Source organism: Mobula hypostoma, chromosome 12, assembly GCF_963921235.1.
Source record: "Mobula hypostoma chromosome 12, sMobHyp1.1, whole genome shotgun sequence".
Classification (NCBI taxonomy): domain Eukaryota; kingdom Metazoa; phylum Chordata; class Chondrichthyes; order Myliobatiformes; family Myliobatidae; genus Mobula; species Mobula hypostoma.
The window spans coordinates 83,385,672-83,408,426 of NC_086108.1; the positions used below are offsets into that span (position 1 = coordinate 83,385,672).

At 42.1% G+C, this 22,755-nt stretch overlaps 1 protein-coding gene across 1 annotated transcript in view; it reads right to left on the reverse strand.

Moving 5' to 3' along the window:
- LOC134354968 (MOB kinase activator 3C-like) overlaps nucleotides 1-22,755 on the reverse strand; it is a 56,199-nt gene that overhangs the window by 30,712 nt on the left and 2,732 nt on the right. The window contains exon 2 of the mRNA XM_063064538.1: nucleotides 15,822-16,397. Within this exon, the coding sequence (XP_062920608.1) occupies nucleotides 15,822-16,239 (418 nt within the window). The 5' untranslated portion in view covers nucleotides 16,240-16,397. The remainder of the gene's footprint in view (nucleotides 1-15,821; nucleotides 16,398-22,755) is intronic.

Consider the following 22,755-nt stretch of genomic DNA (forward strand, 5'->3'; position numbering starts at 1 on the left):
CTCAGAATAGAGGGGCATCCCTTCAGAACGGTGATGAGGAGGAATTTCTCTGGCTAGAGTAGTGAATCTGTGGCATTCATTGCCACATGCAGCCGTGGAGGCCAAGTCTTTATGTATATTTAAGGCAGAGGTTGATAGATTCTTGACTGGTCAGGGCATGAAGGGAAACAAAAAGAAGGCAGAAGATCGGAATTGAGAGGAAAATTGGATCAGCCATGATGAAATGCAGAGCAGGCTCGGACCAAATAGCCTAATTCTGCTCTTATATCTTTTAATCTTATAGAACCTAAAACCTATCTCAGCCTCTTTAATGTCAGCTTGCTGCGTACATAGCAAAAGCAGTTGTGAGAGCACAGGAACTTGGAGAGGAAAAGTGCATTTTAGAAGGTTGACCATGGAAGAAGAGGATGGCAGATTGGACAGAAAATGGCACTACACTAAGGAAGAAGATTGGAATGGGGAAAAAAAGCATGGGAGGAAAGAATGATGGTATCTGAATCAGATTTATTATCACTGGCAGGTGACATGAAATTTGTTAACTTAGCAGCAGCAGTTCAATGCAATACATAATTTAGCAGAGAGAGAAAAAAATAAAACATAATAAATAAACAAGTAAATCAATTACATACATTGAATACAAACAACAGGAATTCTGCAGATGCTGGAAATTCAAGCAACATACATCAAAGTTGCTGGTGAACGCAGCAGGCCAAGCAGCATCTGTAGGAAGAGGTACAGTCGACGTTTCAGGCCGAGACCCTTCGTCAGGACTAACTGAAGGAAGAGTGAGTAAGGGATTTGAAAGTTGGAGGGGGAGGGGGAGATCCAAAATGATAGGAGAAGACAGGAGGGGGAGGGATAGAGCCGAGAGCTGGACAGGTGATAGGCAAAAGGGGATACGAGTGTGGTCGAAAAGTTGAAGAGCCGAAGAAATTACAGATGGGGAGCAGTGAGAGATGGTTTCACTGAACAGTGTGGTCGAAAAGTTGAAGAGCCGAAGAAATTACAGATGGGGAGCAGTGAGAGATGGTTTCACTGAACCATCGTATCCCCTTTTGCCTATCACCTGTCCAGCTCTCGGCTCTATCCCTCCCCCTCCTGTCTTCTCCTATCATTTTGGATCTCCCCCTCCCCCTCCAACTTTCAAATCCCTTACTCACTCTTCCTTCAGTTAGTCCTGACGAAGGGTCTCGGCCTGAAACGTCGACTGCACCTCTTCCTATAGATGCTGCTTGGCCTGCTGCGTTCACCAGCAACTTTGATGTATGTTACATACATTGAATAGATTTTTTTAAGTGTGCAAAAATAGAAATACTGTATATTAAAAAAAAGTGAGGTAGTGTCCAAAGTTTCAATGTCCATTTAGGAATTGGATGGCGGAGGGGAAGAAGCTGTCCCTAAATCTCTGAGTGTGTGCCTTCGGGCTTCTGTACCTCCTACCTGATGGTAACAGTGAGAAAAGGGCATGCCCTTTCCTTCTGGAAAGGAAATTGGAAATAAAGACAAGACGACAAGTTATTAAAGGAGGGCAGGGACAAAGGTCAAAAGGAAGTTTGGACAGGAGACTGTTGGTGGTGGTTGGAAAAAAGGAGATTGTAGTGGATATAAGCCAGAAGAAGGTGCATATTTTTTGGACTGTACTCCCAACCAAGCATTGTACTCAGCCTCTACCTATATACCCCTACTGCACAGATCAATGCAGAAGACCCACAAAAGATACAGTCGAGGTATATAAAATTATAAAAGGCCTAAAAAGAGTAAACTGTAAAGGTCAATTTTCCTTAGCAGAAAGATCATCAAACAGGGAGCACAGATTAAAAGTTATGTGCTGGGGGATTCTATACATGAAGGACAATCAGATGTTTAACCAGTCATTCATACACTGAAGTGCTCAGAATTTTGTGCAAGTCATCAAGTTGTTCTTCTTCCTCAGTGATTAACATCGTGTGATGCTCAACATGAACAAATCAGAGGTGCAATTGTCATTCGGACCTTGGAAGATTTTAATGCCAATAACAAATTTTATCTGGAATATCTCCATGTCATCACAAAGGTCATTCCCATTGTTCATTCACTCCTATAGACCACACAACATGCACAGCAAAGTGGATCTTTGCTTGTACTGTATTTGGAAAGTTGTTAGACAAGTAAACATTTTAAAATACTGGAGCTAAATAAGGATAAATCTCAATGTGCAAACATAGTCTGTAACAATTTAAATCACATTATCGGAAGTCTGCCTTCAGATTTGTCTATAAGCATTCCAATCATCAGTATGGTTTTATTCAAAGCAGTGTCCAATAGGTAAAATGTCCATTTTCATTTTATAAAGTTAGGATTTGTGTAGACAATAACAATTTATATCTGAGAAAATAAAACTTAAACTTGTTTCACCTCTCATCTCATGCTTAGTTTACTTCCCAAGATAGCCTGAAACTGCAGATTTGTGAAACAGCTCAGCATTTCATGAACATCAGCCTCCCCTCAGTGATGTCTGTCCACACTTCTTATTGCCTCGACTATGCAGCCAACAGAATCAAAGACCCCCACCTACCCCAGGTATTCTCTTTTCTTCCTCCATCCGTAGAAGATACAAAAGCCTTGAAGCACTTAACACCAGCCTCAAAGAGAGCTTTCATTCCACTGTTGTAAGACTACTGAACAGTCCCCTAGTACAATAATATAAATTCTTGACATCATGTTCTACCTCATTATGGCCTTGTCCCCTAGGGTCTGCACGGCACTTTCTCTGTGACATTATTGTACAATCTGTTATTGCTTTCCCTGGACTACCTCCATGCATTGTTGTAAGGATGGCATGCCAAAGATTTTCACTGTCCCTCGGTACATGTGACAGAAATAAACGAATTCACCAATTTGCCTTTCAGCACTTGATAAGAATTCAGTTGCATGATTAGATTAAGTCCAGAAGAATTAAGTTGTTGGAGAAGAAAAGCGAGAGAAATATTCACATGACAGAAGCAGTGAGTCAGTATCTGGGATAAAACCATCAGTACGAGATGAAACAAGGTGGCAGAAGTGCAGAGAGAAACTTTAACTTTTGCAGAAGAGGACCAGGTAATAAAAACAAAGAGAAAAGCGGGTGATTACATTGGGTCTGAACCGTGAAGAATTGGCAGATTCTCAAACAACAGGCAATTAAGACCCAAAACAACTGAAGAAGAAGAGCTAAAGAAGGGCCAGGTCATCTAGATGTTCCTTCAAGGAAAATACTCAATTTGTACCATTATAGAAGTTCCCTAATTTATTACAACTTGCAGGGGAAAATGAATAAACCTGATCGGATTCAAGAGATGGATTTCATTTAATTCCATGGTAAATTCAGAATTTTGAATCATCTACAAAATTACATTTGTCACTTTCAGTCACATAAACAATTTGTTTCAAGTTTCTGTGACACAGTCACTAATGTTGGTTGACATGGCTTCATAAATCTACTTAAGAGAGGACATCTTCAGAGATGTCATACAGTAATGGAATAAGGCACTCAAAATGAATTCTGCCAGGTTCCATTATTGGCATGCCATCACTTACAGAATCATACCAGCAAGTGCATGCAATAGAAACGCAATTCTCTCTCAGGATGAATGGCATTTTGTTTTTAAGCTCATTTCTATCAGAAAAGAAATAAGAAAGATACGTATTTACATAACACCTTTCACAACCTCAGGACATCAGAAAGCATTTTAGCATCATGTTTTGACATTACAGCAGCTGTTCCAGGTGGTAGGCTTGTCCAATCACTCTGATCTGGGCACAATTGCCTTAGTGTGGTTGACATTTCTCCAGCATCATTTACGCATGTGGCGATGTCATCTGCACTCATCACTACCTCACTGACGGACACCGGTGCAGCAAGATGTAACTCAGGAGCTTTATTCTTAACTCCCAAAAGAACAAGGAGTGAACCGCCATAGCAAAAAGGTTCCCATTGAGATACTGGTGCACAGATCTCTTCAACTAGTTGCCTGAACGTTCAACGCTTTGCATTTTTCACACATTGTTGTTGGGTCTCATACAGTAATGGAATAAGACAGAGAGAAACAAACTGCATTCTCCAAGTGTCTTGGGCACCACTCATAGTATAAGACTCCACCTGTGCCAACAAATATAGAGAACAGAAGACTCATGTTACCCATCTCATACTATTTCCCTCACCTCCGTGAACACCTTTAATGTCACTGCACTGCAGGAACCTTGCAGAGGGTTTTTAAGACTGATGCCTGTGTCCCAGGAGGGATCCTACTTGCTGGTTTCCCAAATAGGGATTCACGTCAGGTAATGGTAAAATCAAATTTGTATTTGAACAGAGCCACTGTTGTAAATTAAGAACTACCATGAGATGATACAGAACACTAGTACAAACAAGAGAAAATCTGCAGATGCTAGAGATCCAAGCATTGCACACAAATTGCTGGAGGAACTCAGCAGGCCAGGCAGCACCTATCGAAAAGAGTACAGTCGACGTTTCAGGCCAAAACCCTTCGACTGTACTCTTTTCAGAGAACACTGATATAGTCATTCTGATGCATTTGATGCACACTAAATATCTTGGTCACAGTGGTCAAAGCCAGGGAACAGAAAACTAAACACTTACTAGCCAGGCAATAGCAATCCAGGACAGTTACAGTCACAGTCTAAGGGGGTAAAATACCTTTGCTAGTTTTGATGATGGGTTCCAATCAAAAATGTTCTGACGAATATTGCACTCCCCTATTGAACAAGACAATGCAGGAACCAGTACTGATTTGAGGTACAGGAGCCTGAAGACACACTCAACATTTTAGGAACAGCTTCTTCCTCTTTGCCATCAGATTTTTGAATGGACAATGAACCAACCCATGAATACTACCTCAGATTTTTACTCTTTTTTCCATTATTTAATTAAAATTTTTAATATATCTAGTGGCTTCCAGTTAATTAGGTCGTCAATTAATTGGGGCAGCTGCTTATTTGGGACAACTCTTAAAGAACAAAACTAAGGAAATAGCCAGATTCCCTTCATTTATTTGGGACACTATAACTTGGACATTTTAACTGAGCAGGAGACTGTTAATAGCAGTTTTTAACCACTGCCTGACACATATGCTTGTGTGGCTGTGAGACATTACACTATGCTTAGAGCAAATAGTTTTTAAAATAGTGTTAGTTGAGTGCGCGGGTTTTCAAAAAGCAGTGATTTTTGTTGATAATTGGCAAGAAATAAGCAGTAAGACAATTCAGAACTGTGTTGCTCTGCGGTTTCAAGCATTCAGGCTTGGAGATGTCAGAAACTGCTGGAAGAGAAAATCAAATGATTTCACTACATCAACAAGTTAGGACCCATGAAGAATATGAAGGTGTTGAGGATCATCCTGAGCTTATAATGAAAATGAAGACTTGGAGGATGCAATCATTGACAGAATTGTATGAAGGCAGTCCATTATCTGCACTAGGTATCTACGCTGATTTTGATCGTTTACAGCTAATCAAATGAACGTGCCAGCACTTCTGGCTGAATTCCGCCATTGATAACTATTAACAGCTAACACAGTTTTATAGTTATAGTGTTCTAATTTGTTCTGTATTTCATTTAATTGAATAATTTGTTATTCAGTTAAAATGGTAGCTTGTCTTTTTTGTACCTTGTTAACTATTTCTATGAAACTTCAGCTAATTGGGCCAAAATGCACTGGTCCTGATGTGTCTCAATTAACTCGAATCCACTCTATGTATTTATAGTACTTTTTATGTATTGCTCTGTAACGCTGCCAGAAAACAACAAAATTAATCTTATATGTCAGTGATATTAAATCTGATTCTGATTTTCTTACATTCAACCTATTCCATGGCTGTGTGGGACCCAGATGCTTAATTCTGCTGTACTGGCATTTCTATGTTACTCTCATCGACCTTGGCTGATACCTCATCTGGATTTGTGTTTAAGAGCTGCTCCTAGCCGTGTGACACAGGGTTATCAAAGGTCGATATTGAAAGAAATATTTTCACAGCAAAATAAATTCAGCCCCTTTCATCTCGCCTACACAGCAGCAACCCCTTCCAACAAGTTAAAAAAAATTAAGCTGCAGGAACAAAGGATGATTTTCCTTCAGATATACTGCTTCACCCCTTGAGTTGTTCATCTTCAGCAAGAATGGTGAGTCAGCATACAGAGAGGAGGTGCAGCAGCTAATGGACTGGTGCAGAGACAACAACCTGTCAACAAAACAAAAGAGATGGTTGTTGACTTCAGGATGACACGGAGCGACCACTCACTGCTGAACATCGACGACTCCTTCGTAGAGATCGTTAAGAGCACCAAATTTCTTGGTGCTCACCTGGCGGGATTCTCACCTGGTCCCTCAACACCAGCTCCATAGCAAAGAAAGCCCAGCAGCGTCTCTACTTTCTGCAAAGGCTGAGAAAAGTCCATCTCCCACACCCCATCCTCACCACGTTCTACAGAGGTTGTATTGAGAGCATCCTGAGCAGCTGCATCACGGCCTGGTTCAGAAATTGTACCATCTCTGATCGCAAGACCCTACAGCAGATAGTGAGGTCAGCTGAGAAGATCATCAGGGTTTCTCTTCCCGCCATTACAGATACTTACACCACACGCTGCATCCGCAAAGCAAACAGCATTATGAAGGACCCCACGCACCCCTCATACAAACTCTTCTCCCTCCTGCCATCTGGCAAAAGGCACCGAAGCATTCAGGCTCTCACAACCAGACTATGTAACAGTTTCTTCCCCCAAGTCATCAGACTCCTCAATACCCAGAGCCTGTACTGACACCAACCTACTATGTCCTCTACTGTGCCTACTGTCTTGTTTATTATTTATTGTAGTGTCTGCACTGTTTTGTGCACTTTATGCAGTCCTGGATAGGTCTGTGGTCTGGTGTAGTTTTTGTGTTGTTTTCTTACGTAGTTCAGTGTAGTTTTTGTATTGTTTCATGTAGCACCACGGTCCTAGAAAACACTGTCTCATTTTTACTATGTTCTTACCGGCAGTTATGGTTGAAATGACAATAAAAAGCGACTTGACTTGACTTCCTGCAGCTTGTTTTGAGTTGAGACCCTGGATCAGGTTTCAATCCAAAGGACTGACAATTCCTTTGTTTAAATAGATGTTACTTGACCCTCTGAGCTCTTGCAGCGCAGTTTTTTTTTTGCTCCAGATTCCAGCAGCTGTAGACCCATGTTCTCCTTTCTAATGAGCAGTCTGGTTGCAGAGTTGTGCATACAGTTTTGTTTTTACATGGAAAGGGTTAAAATGATCTGCTGGAAACGGAGAGGTGATTAGCAAGCCTGCCGGCGTGGAGGATTTGCATTTTTCCCCTCTGATCTGATTTCGGTTTTGAGCTTAGCATTAAATATGGAAGCAACAAAGGCAATTCAGTAACAGGCCCAGCTTTGCCTCAAACAAATTCACAGAATGATTTGAATTTTTGGTGAATCGCAGATAAAGTTTCCGTACAACCTAAAGAATGTTCAACTAGGATTCTAATATATTAATCTCATTCCACAAATAAATATTGTTCATCATGACGCATGAGTGTCTATGTTATAATTGCGCAACATGTCAGAGAGACCACACTTGGAGTAGTATGTTCAGTTCTAATCAGCCTGTTATACAGGAAGCATGAGATTAAACTGGAAAGAGTGAAAAAAAGGATATGGCCAAGTTTCAAAAGACTGAGAAAGGTTGGGTCTTTAGAGCACATACACAGTGGCCAATATATTAGGTCTCTTTTGTACTCTAATAAAGTGGCCACTGAGTGTATGTTTGTGGTTTTCTGCTGCTGTAGCCCATCCACTTCAAGGTTCTGCACGCCACAACAGACAGGATCTCCTGGTTGCCACCCACTTCAACTCTGCTTCTCATTCGGATATGTCCATACATGGCCTCCTCTACTGCCATGATGAGGCTAAACTCAGGTTGGAGGAGCAACACCTCATATACCATCCAGGTAGTCTCCAGCCCCTTGGGATGAACATTAAATTCTGCAACTTCCGGTAATTCCCTCCCCCTCCCTTCTCCTATCCCAGTTTCACTCTGCCCCCTCCCCCAGCTGCCTACTACCTCCCTCATAGTTCCACCTCCTTCTACTACCCATTGTGTTTTCCCCTATTCCTTCTTCACCTTTCCTGTCTATCACCTCCCTGCTTCCCCTCCCCCACCCCTTTACCTTTCCCCTTACTGGTTTTTCCACCTGGAACTTACCAGCCTTCTCCTTCCCACCCTCTCCCCACCTTCTTTATAGGGCCTGTGCCCCTTCCCTCTTCAGTCCTGACGAAGGGTTCCGGCCCGAAACGTCGACTCATCGTTTCCATGGATGATGCCCGACCTGCTGAGTTCCTCCAGCGTATTGTGAGTGTTGCTTTGACCCCAGCATCTGCAGAGTATTTTGTGTTTGCACTTCAAGGTTGGGTGTGTTGTGCATTCAGAGATGCTCTTCTGCAAACCACTGTTGTAACGCATGGCTATTTGAGTTACTGTCGCCTTCCTGTCAGCCTGAACCAATCTGACCATTCTTCTCTAACCCATCTTGTTAACAAGGCATTATTGCCCACAGAACTGCTGCTCAATGGAGTTTTTTTTTTGTTTTGTTTTTTTTGCCCAGTTCTCTGTGAACTCTACAATCTATTGTGTGTGAAAATCCCAAGAGGTCAGCAGATTTTGAGACACACAAACCACCCCATTGGATACCAATAATCATTCCACAGACAGTCACTTAGATCACATTTATTCCCTTTCTGATGTATGGCAAGATCAACAACTGAACCTCTTGAACATGTCTGCATGCTTTTATGCATTGAGTTGCGGCCACATCAGTCACTGTTCAGATTTTTGCTTTAATAAGCAGGTGTACATATGTACCTAATAAAGTTGCCACTGAGCGTAGATGACTGAGTTGTGATCTCAGAGAGGTATTTAAAATCATGAGGGATATAAATAGGATAAACAGTGCTTTCCCCCCAGTGTTTGGGAATTGAAAACTAGGGGAAAAGTTTAATAATAACCTTTAGGTGAAAAGTTTAATAAGAACCTGAGGGATTTTATTTTGGCTTACGTATCGAACCAGCTGCCAGAGAAAGTAATGAGGCAGGTACATTTTAGAAGTATATGAGCAGGTATATGGATGACAAAAATTTAGAGGGATATAGGCCAAGTACTGCAAAAAGGAATTTGCCTAAACATACATCTTGGCTGGTAGGGACCAAAGGCTCTTTTTCTATGCTATAAAACTTTGTGACTGAACTCCAAGGAGAGGAGGAGAGGAGAAGATGGTGACGCGACGTAGCTCGCAGCGGCCACTCCAGTGGGATGTCTGTTATTTGTCAAGAAGGATGTCATGCACAATCTTGATTTGATGGAGACGGCTGTGAGAGCACGGAGGAACATCTGGTGAAACTTCTGAAATGCCTGCTTCGCTGCTGCTGCTACTGTGTGGTCCGAAATCTCCGGAGGGGAAGGCCCCGAGTCCTCGGCTTTGACTTGTTGCTCGGTGGCCGGGGCGGGGTCGAAGCGCTCAGCAGAGGATGGTGCTCGGAGAGGCTGTGTCAAAGGGCTGGTTGGAGGCTCGAAGTTTTCGGACAGACTCAGACTCCGCTGCGGTCGGGTGCTTCCAATGGTGCTGCATCGGCAAGTTTGCGGCGCTTGGAGGTTCATAGCAGGGAGAGTTTCTCCCTTCTACCATCTGCGTGAGATGATGAGGCTATCGGGACTTTGAGACTTTTTTTCTAACCGTGCCCATGGTCTGCTCTTTATCAAATTACGGTATTGCTTGGCACTGTTGTAACTATATGTTATAATTATGTGGTTTTGTCAGTTTTAGTCTTGGTTTGTCCTGTGTTTCTTGTGATATCATTCTGGAGGAACACTGTATCATTTTTTAATGCATGCATTTCTAAATGACAATAAACGAGGACTGAGTGTCCTCATAATCTAATCTAATCTAAGATGACTTTGCCATTGAGGAAGATATTATGGGTTAGGCAGCAAAACATCACAGTAGGAAAGCCACACTACTACCTATCTTTGGCTTCATTAACATCTTCTCATCAGGTTGGAAATACTGAACAAGTGGTGGCCTGTTGGGGACAATCGCCTGGGTTCTGCACAAGTCTAAAGGCACTAAAGCCAAGCAAGTACAAGATAGTTTGCTATTAGACTGAACCCCCTTTTGGGGAACCTCTTGATTCCTTTGTCCCAAATTTTTGTTTTAAAGATAATGTACAGGACAATTTGTGAAGAGGCAACTAGTGGTATTTTCAATGATTGCTGGTTAGCTTTCTCAAACTTAGGGGAAAGTGAGTTTTACATCCTCTGTATATGCTGCCCCCATTTCCACTTGGACAAAATCATTAAGGTTGCTATGTATGTGTGGCTCCCCAATTTAATCCCACATTTGTTTCAAGTGTGCCTAAAATTGGATAGATATTCAAAACTGTGCGCAATATTCCAAAGTATCCCCATGAGTGAATTCAGAGACCAAATAAACTATCTTTAAATGTATTCTGTGTGAAATACAGTGCCTTGAAAAAGTATTCAGTCCCCACAACTATTTTCATATTTTACTGTCTCATTTTCTAATGTTAAGATGTATTGAAGTAGGATTTTTGAGCTAATCCACTAAACATTGTGCATCATGTCAAATCGAAAGAAAGATTCCAAAATCTGTCAATAACTTACTAAAAACTAAAAACCAAATTTGTGAGGTTGGAGAAACTCATCCCCTTTGTAATTACTACACTAACTTTCCTCAGTGGCAATATATTAACTTACCAACACCCTATTTGCTGATGTAGAAAATTGGATAATCACCTGTTTTCAATTAATTCCTATGAATAAGCACCCCCTCTCTCTGTATGGTAGATTTTCAACAGACCAAACCAAAATGAAGGCAAAAGAGTATTCAATCCAAGTCAGGAAAATGGTAATGGAGAAGCACAACCCTGGGGTGGGTACAAGACCATCTAGAAGGCACTGAACATACCTCAGAGCTCAGTTCAGTTCACTGTGAAAAAGTGGAAACAAAATGAAACCACAGCCACACTGCCGAGGTCAGGCCGCTCCTCCAAATTTAGCCACTAGAGAAGAATGACACTTGTAAGAGGCTATTGTGATGCAAAGTCACTCTGAGTGAGCTGCAAAAGTCAGTGGTTGAAACTGGCGATGAAGTTCATGGCTCCACAATCTCTAAGGCCTTGAACGAAAATGGTATTGATGGAAGGTGCCCTGGCTTAAAAACAAAGCATATCCTTTCCCATCAACATGAGAAATTCTGCAGATGCTGGAAATTCAAGCAACACATAAAGTTGCTGGTAAACGCAGCAGGCCAGTCAGCATCTCTAGGAAGAGGTACAGTCGACGTTTTGGACCGAGACCCTTTGTCAGGACTAACTGAAGGAAGAGGTAGTAAGAGATTTGAAAGAGGGAGGGGGAGGGGGAGATCCAAAATGGTAGGAGAAGACAGGAGGGGGAGGGATGGAGCCAAGAGCTGGACAGGTGATAGGCAAAAGGGATACGAGAGGATCATGGGACAGGAGGTCCGGGGAGAAAGAAAAGGGGGGGGGCCAGAGGATGGGCAAGGGGTATAGTCAGAGGGACAGAGGGAGAAAAAGGAGAGAGAGAAAGAATGTGTGTATATAAATAAATAACGGATGGGGTACGAGGGGGAGGTGGGGCATTAGCGGAAGTTAGAGAAGTCAATGTTCATGCCATCAGGTCGGAGGCTACCCAGACGGAATATAAGGTGTGGTTCCTCCAACCTGAGTGTGGCTTCATCTTTACAGTAGAGGAGGCCGTGGACAGACCTATCAGAATGGGAATGGGATGTGGAATTAAAATGTGTGGCCACTGGGAGATCCTGCTTTCTCTGGCGGACAGAGCGTGGGTGTTCAGCAAAACGATCTCCCAGTATGCGTCGGGTCTCGCCAATATATAGAAGGCCACATCGGGAGCACCAGACGCAGTATATCACCCCAGCCAACTCACAGGTGAAGTGTCGCCTCACCTGGAAGGACTGTCTGGGGCCCTGAATGGTGGTAAGGGAGGAAGTGTAAGGGCATGTGTAGCACTTGTTCCACTTACAAGGATAAGTGCCAGGAGGGAGATCGGTGGGAAGGGATGTGGGGGGATGAATGGGCAAGGGAGTCGCATAGGGAGCGATCCCTGTGGAAAGCAGAGTGGTGGGGGGGAGTGTAAGATGTGCTTAGTGGTGGGATCCCGTTGGAGGTGGCGGAAGTTACGGAGAATAATATGTTGGACCCGAAGGCTGGTGGGGGGGTAGGTGAGGACCGGGGGACCCTATTCCTAGTGGGGTGGTGGGAGGATGGAGTGAGAGCAGATGTGCGTGAAATGGGGGAGATGCGTTTGAGAGCAGAGTTGATGGTGGAGGAAGGGAAGCCCCTTTCTTTAAAAAAGGACATCTCCCTTGTCCTGGAATGGAAAGCCTCATCCTGAGAGCAGATGTGGCAGAGATGGAGGAATTGCGAGAAGGAGATGGCATTTTTGCAAGAGACAGGGTGAGAAGAGGAATAGTCCAGATAGCTGTGAGAGTCAGTAGACTTATAATAGACATCAGTAGATAAGCTGTCTCCAGAGATAGAGACAGAAAGATCTAGAAAGGGGAGGGAGGTGTCAGAAATGGACCAGGTAAACTTGAGGGCAAGGTGAAAGTTGGAGGCAAAGTTAATGAAGTCAACAAGCTCAGCATGCGTGCAGGAAGCAGCGCCAATGCAGTCGTCGATGTAGTGAAGGAAAAGTGGGGGACAGATACCAGAATAGGTACGGAACATAGATTGTTCCACAAAGCCAACAAAAAGGCAGGCATAGCTAGGACCCATACCTTCCCGTAAAGACTTTGCAAAACATCACTTAGAAGACACAGTAAAGATGTGGAAGAAGGGCTTGTGGTCAGGTGAGACTAAGGTGAAACTTTTTTGCCTCAACACTTACCAGTACAGATGGTGTTAATCTAATACTATGCATCAGCCAGGTAACACTATCCTTACTGTAAAGTATGTTTGGAAGTGGCATTATGCTATGAGGATGGCTTTCAGCAGCAGGGACTGGAAATCCAGTCAGGATTGATGGAAAGATGAATACTACTAAATAGAGAGAGATCCTGGATCAAAACCTGCTAGCCTCTGCCAGAAAGCTTAAACCGGGGAGGAAGTTCATCTTTCAGCAGGACAATGACCTGAAGCACATTGCCGGAATGACCATCAATTATCTTCAAATGAAGAAAGTTTACAGTATGTCCTTGGGTGGCCTAGTCAGAGTCCTGAGCTTAACCCAATCCAAGCTCTCCGGCAAGACCTCAGGATTGTTGTCTACAACTGATCCAAAACTAACATGACACACACAGCTTGAGCAATTTTGCAAGGAGGAATCGTGCAAAGCTAATAGAGACTTATCCAAAAAGACTACTGGCTGTAATAGCTGCAAGATGTAGTTCAACCAAGTACAACATAGATAGGGATGAATACCTTTGAACCACTGACATTTCGGTTTAATTTGTAGATTTTCATACTTTACAATAGGCCTTATTCAGTACGCTTTCCTCAAGGGAAAATCTTGACCGACAAACCTGTTGGAATTCTTTTAAGAAATAACAAGCAGGATGGACAACGGAGAGTTGGCTGATGTTGTGTACTTGGATTTTGACAAGGTGCCACACATGAGGCTGCTTAACAAGTTAAGAGCCCATGGTATTACAGAAAAGATACTAGCATGGATAAAGCAGTGGCTAATTGGCAGGAGGCGAAGAGTGGGACTAAAGGGAGTTTTTACTACGTCAGTGACTTGGATGATGGAATTGATGGCTTTGCTGCAAAGTTTGGGGACAATATGAAGATAGGTGGAGGGGCAGGTAGTTTTAAGGAAGTAGATAGGCTACAGAAGGACAGACAGATTAGGAAAATGGGCAAAATGGCAGATGGAATACAGTGTCAGGAAATGCGTGGTCATGTACTTTGGTAAAAGAAATAAAAAGGTTGACTATTTTCTAAACAGAGAGAAAATTCAAAAATCTGAATATGTATCTAATGTTGCGACTTTAACAAAGAACTGGTGAGGCCTCACTTAGAGTATTGTGAGCAGTTTTGGGCCCCTTATCTTAGAAAGGATGTGCTGAAATTGGAGAGGGTTCAAAAGAGGTTCATAAAAATCATTCCAGAATTCAACAGCTTGTCACATGAAGAGTGCTTGATGGCTCTGGGCCTGTATTCACTGGAACTCAGAAGAATGAGGAGTGATCTAATTAAAACGTATCAAATAGTGATAGGTCTTATTAGACTGGATGTGGAGAGGATGTTTCCCGTGGTGGGAGAGGGACCAGAGGACACAGCCTTAGAATAGAGAGGCGTTCTTTTATAACGGAGATTAGGATGAATTTCTTTAGCCACACAGTAGTGAATCTGTGGAATTCGTTGCCACAGGCAGCTGTGGAGGCCAAGTCTTTTTGTATACCAGGCAAAGGCTGATAGATTCTTGATTGGCCAGGGGATGAAAGGATATGGGGAGAAGGCAGGAGATTGAAGCTGAGAGGGAAAATGGATCAGCCATGATAAAATAGTGGAGAAGAATCGATGGGCCAAAAGGCCTAATTTTGCTCCTATACCTTATGGTCTAAAATCCCTGGTTGACATACTTAATAATGTGAACAAAGGGTCAGGGGCCGAATACTTTTAAAAGTCACTGTACATGCCACTAATTTGTAAGAACCATTATAAATGTTGATTAACATGCGAGGGTTAATAGTATCAGTACATCAGAAATATAAAACACACTAAGGAGGAAATCCACCAGTTTTGGATGCTTCCTGAGTTGTAGACCACATGAGTACTGCAGTACTCAAAAACACAACTAAACTATTTAAATTGGGCTGCTTAACAGAAGGCCAGCTGCGGCTTTCTGGCACCATTCTCTACAGCTCACAGAAATTGTTCTGCTCTTTGCCACTCAAAAGCTCTTAGCAAAAAAAAAAAACTCATCAACTATTGCAAAAGGCCTTCTGTTCCAGGATCATTCAACAGCCAAATTAATGCTTGATCGAGCACTATGCTTCGTGCATCACTAGTTTGAATCCTACTGCATCCAAAGGATCTCGATTCACTTAGATGTCCTCTTTGTGGTCTGGAGTGCTGGCTGCACATCTAAAATCCTACCTGAAAATTTGTTCATCTGGGCAAATAGGGGCACAAGGTCCCTGCTAGATTTTCAACTTTTGCTTTATCGTTTCTCTGGAATGGAATTGTGTAAAAGCAATTCATCATCTCCCATTGGAATCAAGACAGAATTTGCAAGACTATAACACAAGGAATTCTGCAGATGCTGGAAATTCAAGCAACACACATCAAAGTTGCTGGTGAACACAGCAGGCCAGGCAGCATCTCTAGGAAGAGGTACAGTCGACGTTTCAGGCCGAGACCCTTCGTCAGGACACTCTTCGACCACATTTTGACTCAGACTCGCTATCACAGCCATATATCCTTTCTTGGAACGTGCCTCCGTCGCCAACTTACTCCAGTTGGCTTTAGGATTCGTTTCCGAGCCTCTCAATTTGGACCTTGCAAGGCTATATCTGTGTTCAAAGATAATTTTTTAAATGCAGCTACCAACCAAATCTTAGAAGAACATACATTTTTTAAAAATTCTAAACAGAAACAGAGTTGCAAATTAGCTCAGCTATTTCAGTGACTTGTAAATATTTTGCATTCAGCACTTAACTGATTCTACCAATACTAATTTAAAGCTTGTCACCACCTTTACCATATGCAAGCGTTTGTTTTACTCTTAAAAGTCTTACCAACTCTGGTGGGGAAATTGTCCTCATCATTGATTAGGGTTTCAATCCAATCCATGAGCAAATTCATATACTGTGGAGCAGTCACTTTTGTAGGCTTCTTGTACTTGTGTTCATCCTGCCATCTGTATTCGTACTTCAGCCCTCCTGACATGATAGGACAGCTCCTTGCAGTGCAGTACTCACAAATGGTACCATAGATGAGGTTGATTCGATTGAAGAAGTCTACAGTGTTCACTGCAATCCAGTCATTGAGGTTTTCCCCAGTAGGAAGCTGGACTACAGTCTTGAGATCAACACCAGATTTAAGTGAGGCCTGAGCTTTCTTATACAACTCAAACCGTTGGGTTCCAGGCTCAAATTTTTTTCGAGGTCGAAATGTCCTGTCTTTATTGAAAACTTGCTTCAGACAAAGGGCCATCTTCAAAATGGTGTAGAATGTCAAAAGTGGAACGTTTCTCTCTTAAACACAATTCAGCGCAGAAGCAATTCACTTGTCTTGACAGTGCTAATGGGTAGATGTCAAGAGGTCACTCACTCAGGTCATTCTTCACAGCTTGATGTGGCAAACAAAATTTTCTGTCAAAAAAAAATTTGAAGTTATTTTCTTTTGTCAATAAGCAAGTTTGAGTCATGTTATCAGGGATCCATTTAAGCATAAATCTACTTTGCACTGAAGTTCTCATGACAAGTACTCCTCAAGTTATGACAGGGTTCTCGTTCTGGGAAGGGATTATAACCTGAACTGCTTACAATTTGGAAAGGTATTGTGAACCAAGTTCCTACATGCCTGCAGAGGTGTGTTGTCCCATAGGAATCGAAAGTTTGGAGAAGCAGCATAAATCTCATTTTGCTTTCTTAATAATAAAACTGATATTAACAAGTTCATCCTAAGGCTATTTCAGGCAATTACTAATCATTTTTCAGAAGATATTCCTGCAAATGAGGTTTTAAAATGGTATTGATAATTTTTAAAAAGGACGCTGCTGTTGTTTCAGTTGCTGTGTCTCTAGATCATTCATTATATGCTATGTCGTATGACGTAGGTGATCATGGTCTTTCCATGACCATGACTATTCTTGGTAAATTGTTCCACAGATGTGATTTTCCATTGCCTTTACAAGATGGGTGACTCCAGTCCATTATCAATACTCTTCAGAGATTGTCTCTCTGGTGGCCTGGTGTCAATGGTTGCACCAGCTGCAAATATAACAATCCACCACCTTCTCCCATGGCTTCACGTTACCCCTGATCAGCTGGGGGTGGGGGGCGGGGGGCTGGTTAAACAGGTGCTAACACTTTGCCCAAGGGTGACCTGCAGGCTAGTGGAAGGAAGAAGAACCTTACACCTCCTTTGGTAGAGACTTATCTCCAGGTAGGATTCAAAAATAGCCATCAATGTGTTAACAAAAATATATTCTTGAGTTTAATGTCACAGACTTCCAGCTAACATCAAGAATAGTCACCAGCAGCCCTGTGGCAGCTAGGAAATTCATCCCACCATTTTCTCAAATACTTCATCCCATGTATGGGTTGTACACAAGTCAATTGTTTGTAAGCTAGGGAAGACCCATATTAATATTCAGACTAACAACATTGAAATACAAAGCTGTAATAAAAGCAAATCTTACATGCAATCCTTTTCAGTAGTGCAACGAATTACACATTTCTCTCCTAGTTCTGTTTAAAGATTTTTTCTGAACTTACTCTTTTTTTGCTCATTATCTTATGCTGATAATTACACTGATGTTTTCCAGTTTAATTGGTTCTCACAGGTGGAAACATTGGCTGAGGAATTACTCCACATTATTTTTGATGTTAAAGAGCTTAAAGTTCACCTTTACACCATTTGTGAAAGTCACATGAAGAACAAAAGTTTTAACTGTAATGTTTACAAGAGCAACGTTATTGGGTTTCCATATGCAAAATATATATCAGGTTGCTATTTATTGATTTCACAGCTTGGTATTCTACACCATCATCCCCTCAGTACTAATCAACGCTTCAAAACCTGGGTCTCTGTACCTCCCTCTGCAACTAGATCCTTGGCTTCCTTATCAGGAGACCACAGTTAGTGCATAGCGGTAAGAGGTGCTCAGTCCTCTGCTCTACTCTCTCTATACTCAAGATTGTGTGGCTAGGCACAGATCAAACGTCATTTATAAATTCACCAATGACACCACTGCTGTTGGTGGAATCTCAGACTGCGATGAGGATGTGTTCAGGAGTGAGATAAAGCAAGCTGGTTGTGTGGTGTTGCAACAACAACGTGGCACTCAACATCAGCAAGAGCAAGAAATTAATGGTGGACTTCGGGCAGGGGAAGCCAGGAGAACATGCTCTAGTCCTTACTGAGGGCTGTGGAAAGGGTACACAGCTTTAAGCTCCTGGAAGTCAACATCTCAGAGGATCTAACCTGGGCCCAACACATTGATGCAATCGTGAAGAAAGCATGCCTTCATTAGGACTCTAAGGAGATTTGGTATGTCACTGAAGACTTGCAAATTTCTACAGATGTACAGTGGAGAACAAACTAACTGGTTGCATTCCAGTCTGATATGGCAATTCCAATGTATAGGAACACAAAAGGCTGGAGAGGTTTGTAAACTCAACCAGTTCCATCACCGTACAACCCTCATTGCCATCATGGGCATCTTCAAGAGGCAGTGCCGCAATAAGGTGGCATCCATCATTAAAGACCCTCACCATCTGAGACATGCTATTTTCATACTACTATCAGCTGGGAGGAAGTACATGAGCCTAAAGATCCACACTCAACATTTTAATAATATCTTCTCCCTATCATCAGATTGCTGAACAGTTTGTGAACCCATGAACATTACGTTGTTATTTGTCTTTTGCACTACTTACTTATTTTTCTAATTTATCTTAAGTTTTATGTCTTGCACTTTACCGTTGCTGCAAAAGAACACATTTCATGATGTATGTCAAGAATAATAAAGACGATTCTGATTCTGGAACTAATGCCTCTTTCAGGATTGCACCAATGTGTTGCAGGCTCTCACAGATATTAGCACATAGCCCAGCATTTGCAACCTTTGCTACCATTTCTTTCCTCTCACCCGGAAATGAAATTCAGCATGTTCCCCTTGACCCTCACCAGTTTTGGATGAACCACGGCTTGGTATGGCAACTGCTCTGCCCAAGACCACAAGGAACATCAGAGCTGTTTGTGGACACCGCTCACAGAAACCAGGCACACCTCCGTGGACCCTGTCAATACTTCTTGCTGCCTTGGTAACCCTACTTACTTACTGCCCATTATGCCACTGGTGTTTGGGCAGCAATGAAGGTTGTCCATCTTTGGTGGTGTTCAGGGCTCCCTTCATCATGTCAGTAGCTACCTCCTGATTTTCACAACTGTCAGTCATGCAAGTCCTGGGTGGAGACTTAGGAATTCTGTTGCACTCAGATATAGAAGGAACCTTCTTTGCTGTTCTCGTAACAACTTTGTTTACCAGTCAGGGTTGTTAGCCCTGTACACCTTGGTGAAGCAGCTAGCATAATCAAAGACCTCACCCACCTCGGACTAAGTCTCTTCTCTCAACTCCCATCAGACAGACGATACAAAAGTTCGAACGCACATACCACCAGGCTCCCGGACAGCTTCTACCCTGCAGTTAAAAGTTTATTGAGTGTCCTCTAGAGATGGACTTTTAACCTCACAATCTAACACATCATGGCTTTTTAGCTTATTGTCTGCCAGCAATGCATTTTCTCTGTACCTGTAACTCTAGATTCTGCACTGTATTACTGTATTGTTTCACTGTGTACTGCCTCAATGTACTACCTGTGACAATAAACAGAGCCAATAATAAAAACCAATAAATCAAAACCTAATAATGCAGTTTACTTTTATTACAGCTTCACTAACCCAATGTCAATTTTTAATGCATTTATATTGTGACATTCTTTTACACTTCTATCAATTCAGATTCTCACCAAAGCAATACGCAACTTTCTATGTAACATTTTACATCTGATAATGATTAAATTTATTCCAAAATAATACAACTTGTTTACTTTTTTCTTTTTTTGCATTGCGAAGCTTGCCAATTTACAGAATCAAAGTAACAAAGTTAGATATGCTGTTTTTGATTCCTTATTCTAAATCTTTAATATAAATTATGGACAACAATGCTGACAATCTTCATAATACTCCTGTCTACCCTATTCAGAAATAACTATTCTTTATCACCACTCCCTCAGCACTCTATTTGATACTTTTATCAAGAAGTATGCTGAGAGATTTGACCCACTTCCTGATTCCACTCATGTGAATAAACCACATTAATAAATTTCTTTTGACTGCAGAATAAGCTCACACAGACTAAAGAATATCAGAGGTTCTAATAATCACAAAGAATGGGGTGTACAGCTTATATACCAACTCAGCACATTCAAAATAAAACAAACAGCCATACCAAATGAAAACTAAAACTCCAAATTCTCCTGCATTTAAAATGTGAAAAGTAATTACATTGACAGTTTAGCGACATATTGCACTCCAAATTAACTGAGAGTAACCTATTTCTTCACTTGAACAGGTGAGGAACAAATAACAATTAAAGGAAAGACTGATGAGAAATAAGTGTTGAAGGATAAAAAGTAATCCATGTCCAATGGTGGGGCATATCTCCTGAGGGTTTTGGTTTCTATTTTTAAGCCTTGTTTGGTCAATGTCCCAACACAACGAGTCTACAGTGACTGCATACTTTGCATTTTTACCATTTACTCAATTTAACTAAACTCTTATTTTAGTCATTTGGAAAATTGCTTATTCCTTATCTTAAATGTCTCTCCCAGTAGCAGCAAACACTGGAAAGACAGATAAAATATTGCGGCCTTGCTACAACACTAAAATATTCCATCAGCATATTAGTTTCAAATTTATCTTGTTAAGTGTTCTGGCTGAAGGTCGGGAGAGAGATCCAGAGGGAAAGAGGGAGGGAGAAGAAAGGAAGGAGGAGGAAGAAAAGGAAACATGCAGCAAGAAAGAGAGATGGAGGGAGGAAGAAAGGGAGAAAGGAAGAGAATAAGAGAGGTGAAAAGAGAGGAAAGGGAGAAGGAGAGAAGAATTAAGATGGAAGAACAGGGTGAGAGAAAGGGAGCTGGAGGGAAAAAAGTTAGAGACAGAAAGGGTTAAGGATGTGAGGGGGTGAGAGAAGGGGGTGATGGGGTGGGGGGGGCGAGAGATGGAAGGAGGGGAGATACAGTGGGAGGAGAGAGAGGGATATGGATAGAGACTGGGAGCAAGACAAAGAGGGAGAAAGAATGTGAAAGATGGAGAGAGTAGAGAAAATTGGAAAAACTGCAAAGAGAGGTAGAAAGCAAGAGTGAGAGAGAAATTATGAAAATGAGTTAATACGTAGGAGAGTGTGCGAGACCTTGTCCCTTCACAGAAGCGTACTATTCTTCCAATCCTTTCACAACCATAATCCAGTTTATTGATGATACCACTGTTGTGGGCTGAGTCAAAGGTGGTAATGAATCAGCTTACAGAAGGGAGAATAAAATTTGACTGAGTGATGTCATAACAACAACCTCTCACTCAATGTCAGCATGATTTGTTGCCACGAGTGGCCGTGGAGGCCAAGTCACTGGGTGCATTTAAGGCAGAGATCAATAGGTTCTTGATTAGCCAGGGCATCCAAGGGTATGGGGAGAAAGCAGGGGAGTGGGGATGACTGGAAGAACTAGATCAGCCCATGATTGAATGGCAGAGCAGACTCGATGGGCCGAACAGCCTAATTCTGCTCCTATATCTTATGGTCTTAAGACTAAGGAACTGATTGTAGACTTCAGGAGCGGGAAACCAGAGCTCCATGAGCCAGTCCTCATCCGAGAATCAGAGGTGGAGAGAGTTAACAACTCCAAATTCCTGGGTGTCACTATTTCAGAGGACCTGTCCTGGAGCCAGCACATAAGTACAATTGCAAAGAAAGCACAGCAGCACCTCTTTTTCCTTAGGAGTAGGTGGAAATTCAGCATGACATCTAAAACTTTAACAAACTTCTAAAGATGTGTAGTGGAGAGTGATTTGACTGGTAAGGAAACACCAATGCCTTTGAGTGGAAGATCCTACAAAAGGTAGGGGATTCGGCCCAGTATATCATGAGTAAAGTCCCCAACCATTTTGCACATCTGCAGGAAACACTGTCGGAGGAAAGCAGCATCGATCAGAGAACCCCACCACCCAGGTCATGCTCTTTTCTCACTGCTGCCATCAGGTAGAAGGTACAAGAGCCTCAGAACTCACACCACCGGATTCAAGAACAGTTACTACCCCACAACCATCAGGCTCATGAACAAAAGGGATAACTACACTCACTTGCCCATCAATTGAGATGTTCCCACAACCAATGATCTCACTTTAAGGACTCTATCTTGTACAGTAATCATGTTCTCATTATTTATTGCTATTTATATTTACATAGCTTGTTGTCTTCTGCACTCTGGTTGATCTTTCATTGACCCTGTTATAGCTACTATACTACAGATTTGCTGAGTATGCCCACAGGAAAACTAATCTGAGGGTTGTATATGGTGATTGATATTTATGTGTGTGTGTGTGTGTGTGTGTGTGTGTGTGTGTGTGTGTGTGTGTGTGTGTGTGTGTGTGTGTGTGTGCTTGCATAATAAAATTTACTCTGGACTTTAATTCATCCCCTCCCCATTACAATTACCTGTACAAACAATTCATTGCGTTAAAACAAAATTGCTGGAAACACTGATGAATGATTTTCAGCCTGAAACATCAACTGTTTCTCTTTCCACAGCTGCTGCTTGACCTGTCGAGAGGTTCCAAAATTTTTGTTTTATTTCAGATCTCCGACATCAGCAGTTGTTTGATTTTCAGTTCAGTGAGGCAATCCAACTAGTTGGACTGCGTTCCATGACAGCATGCATTCACCAA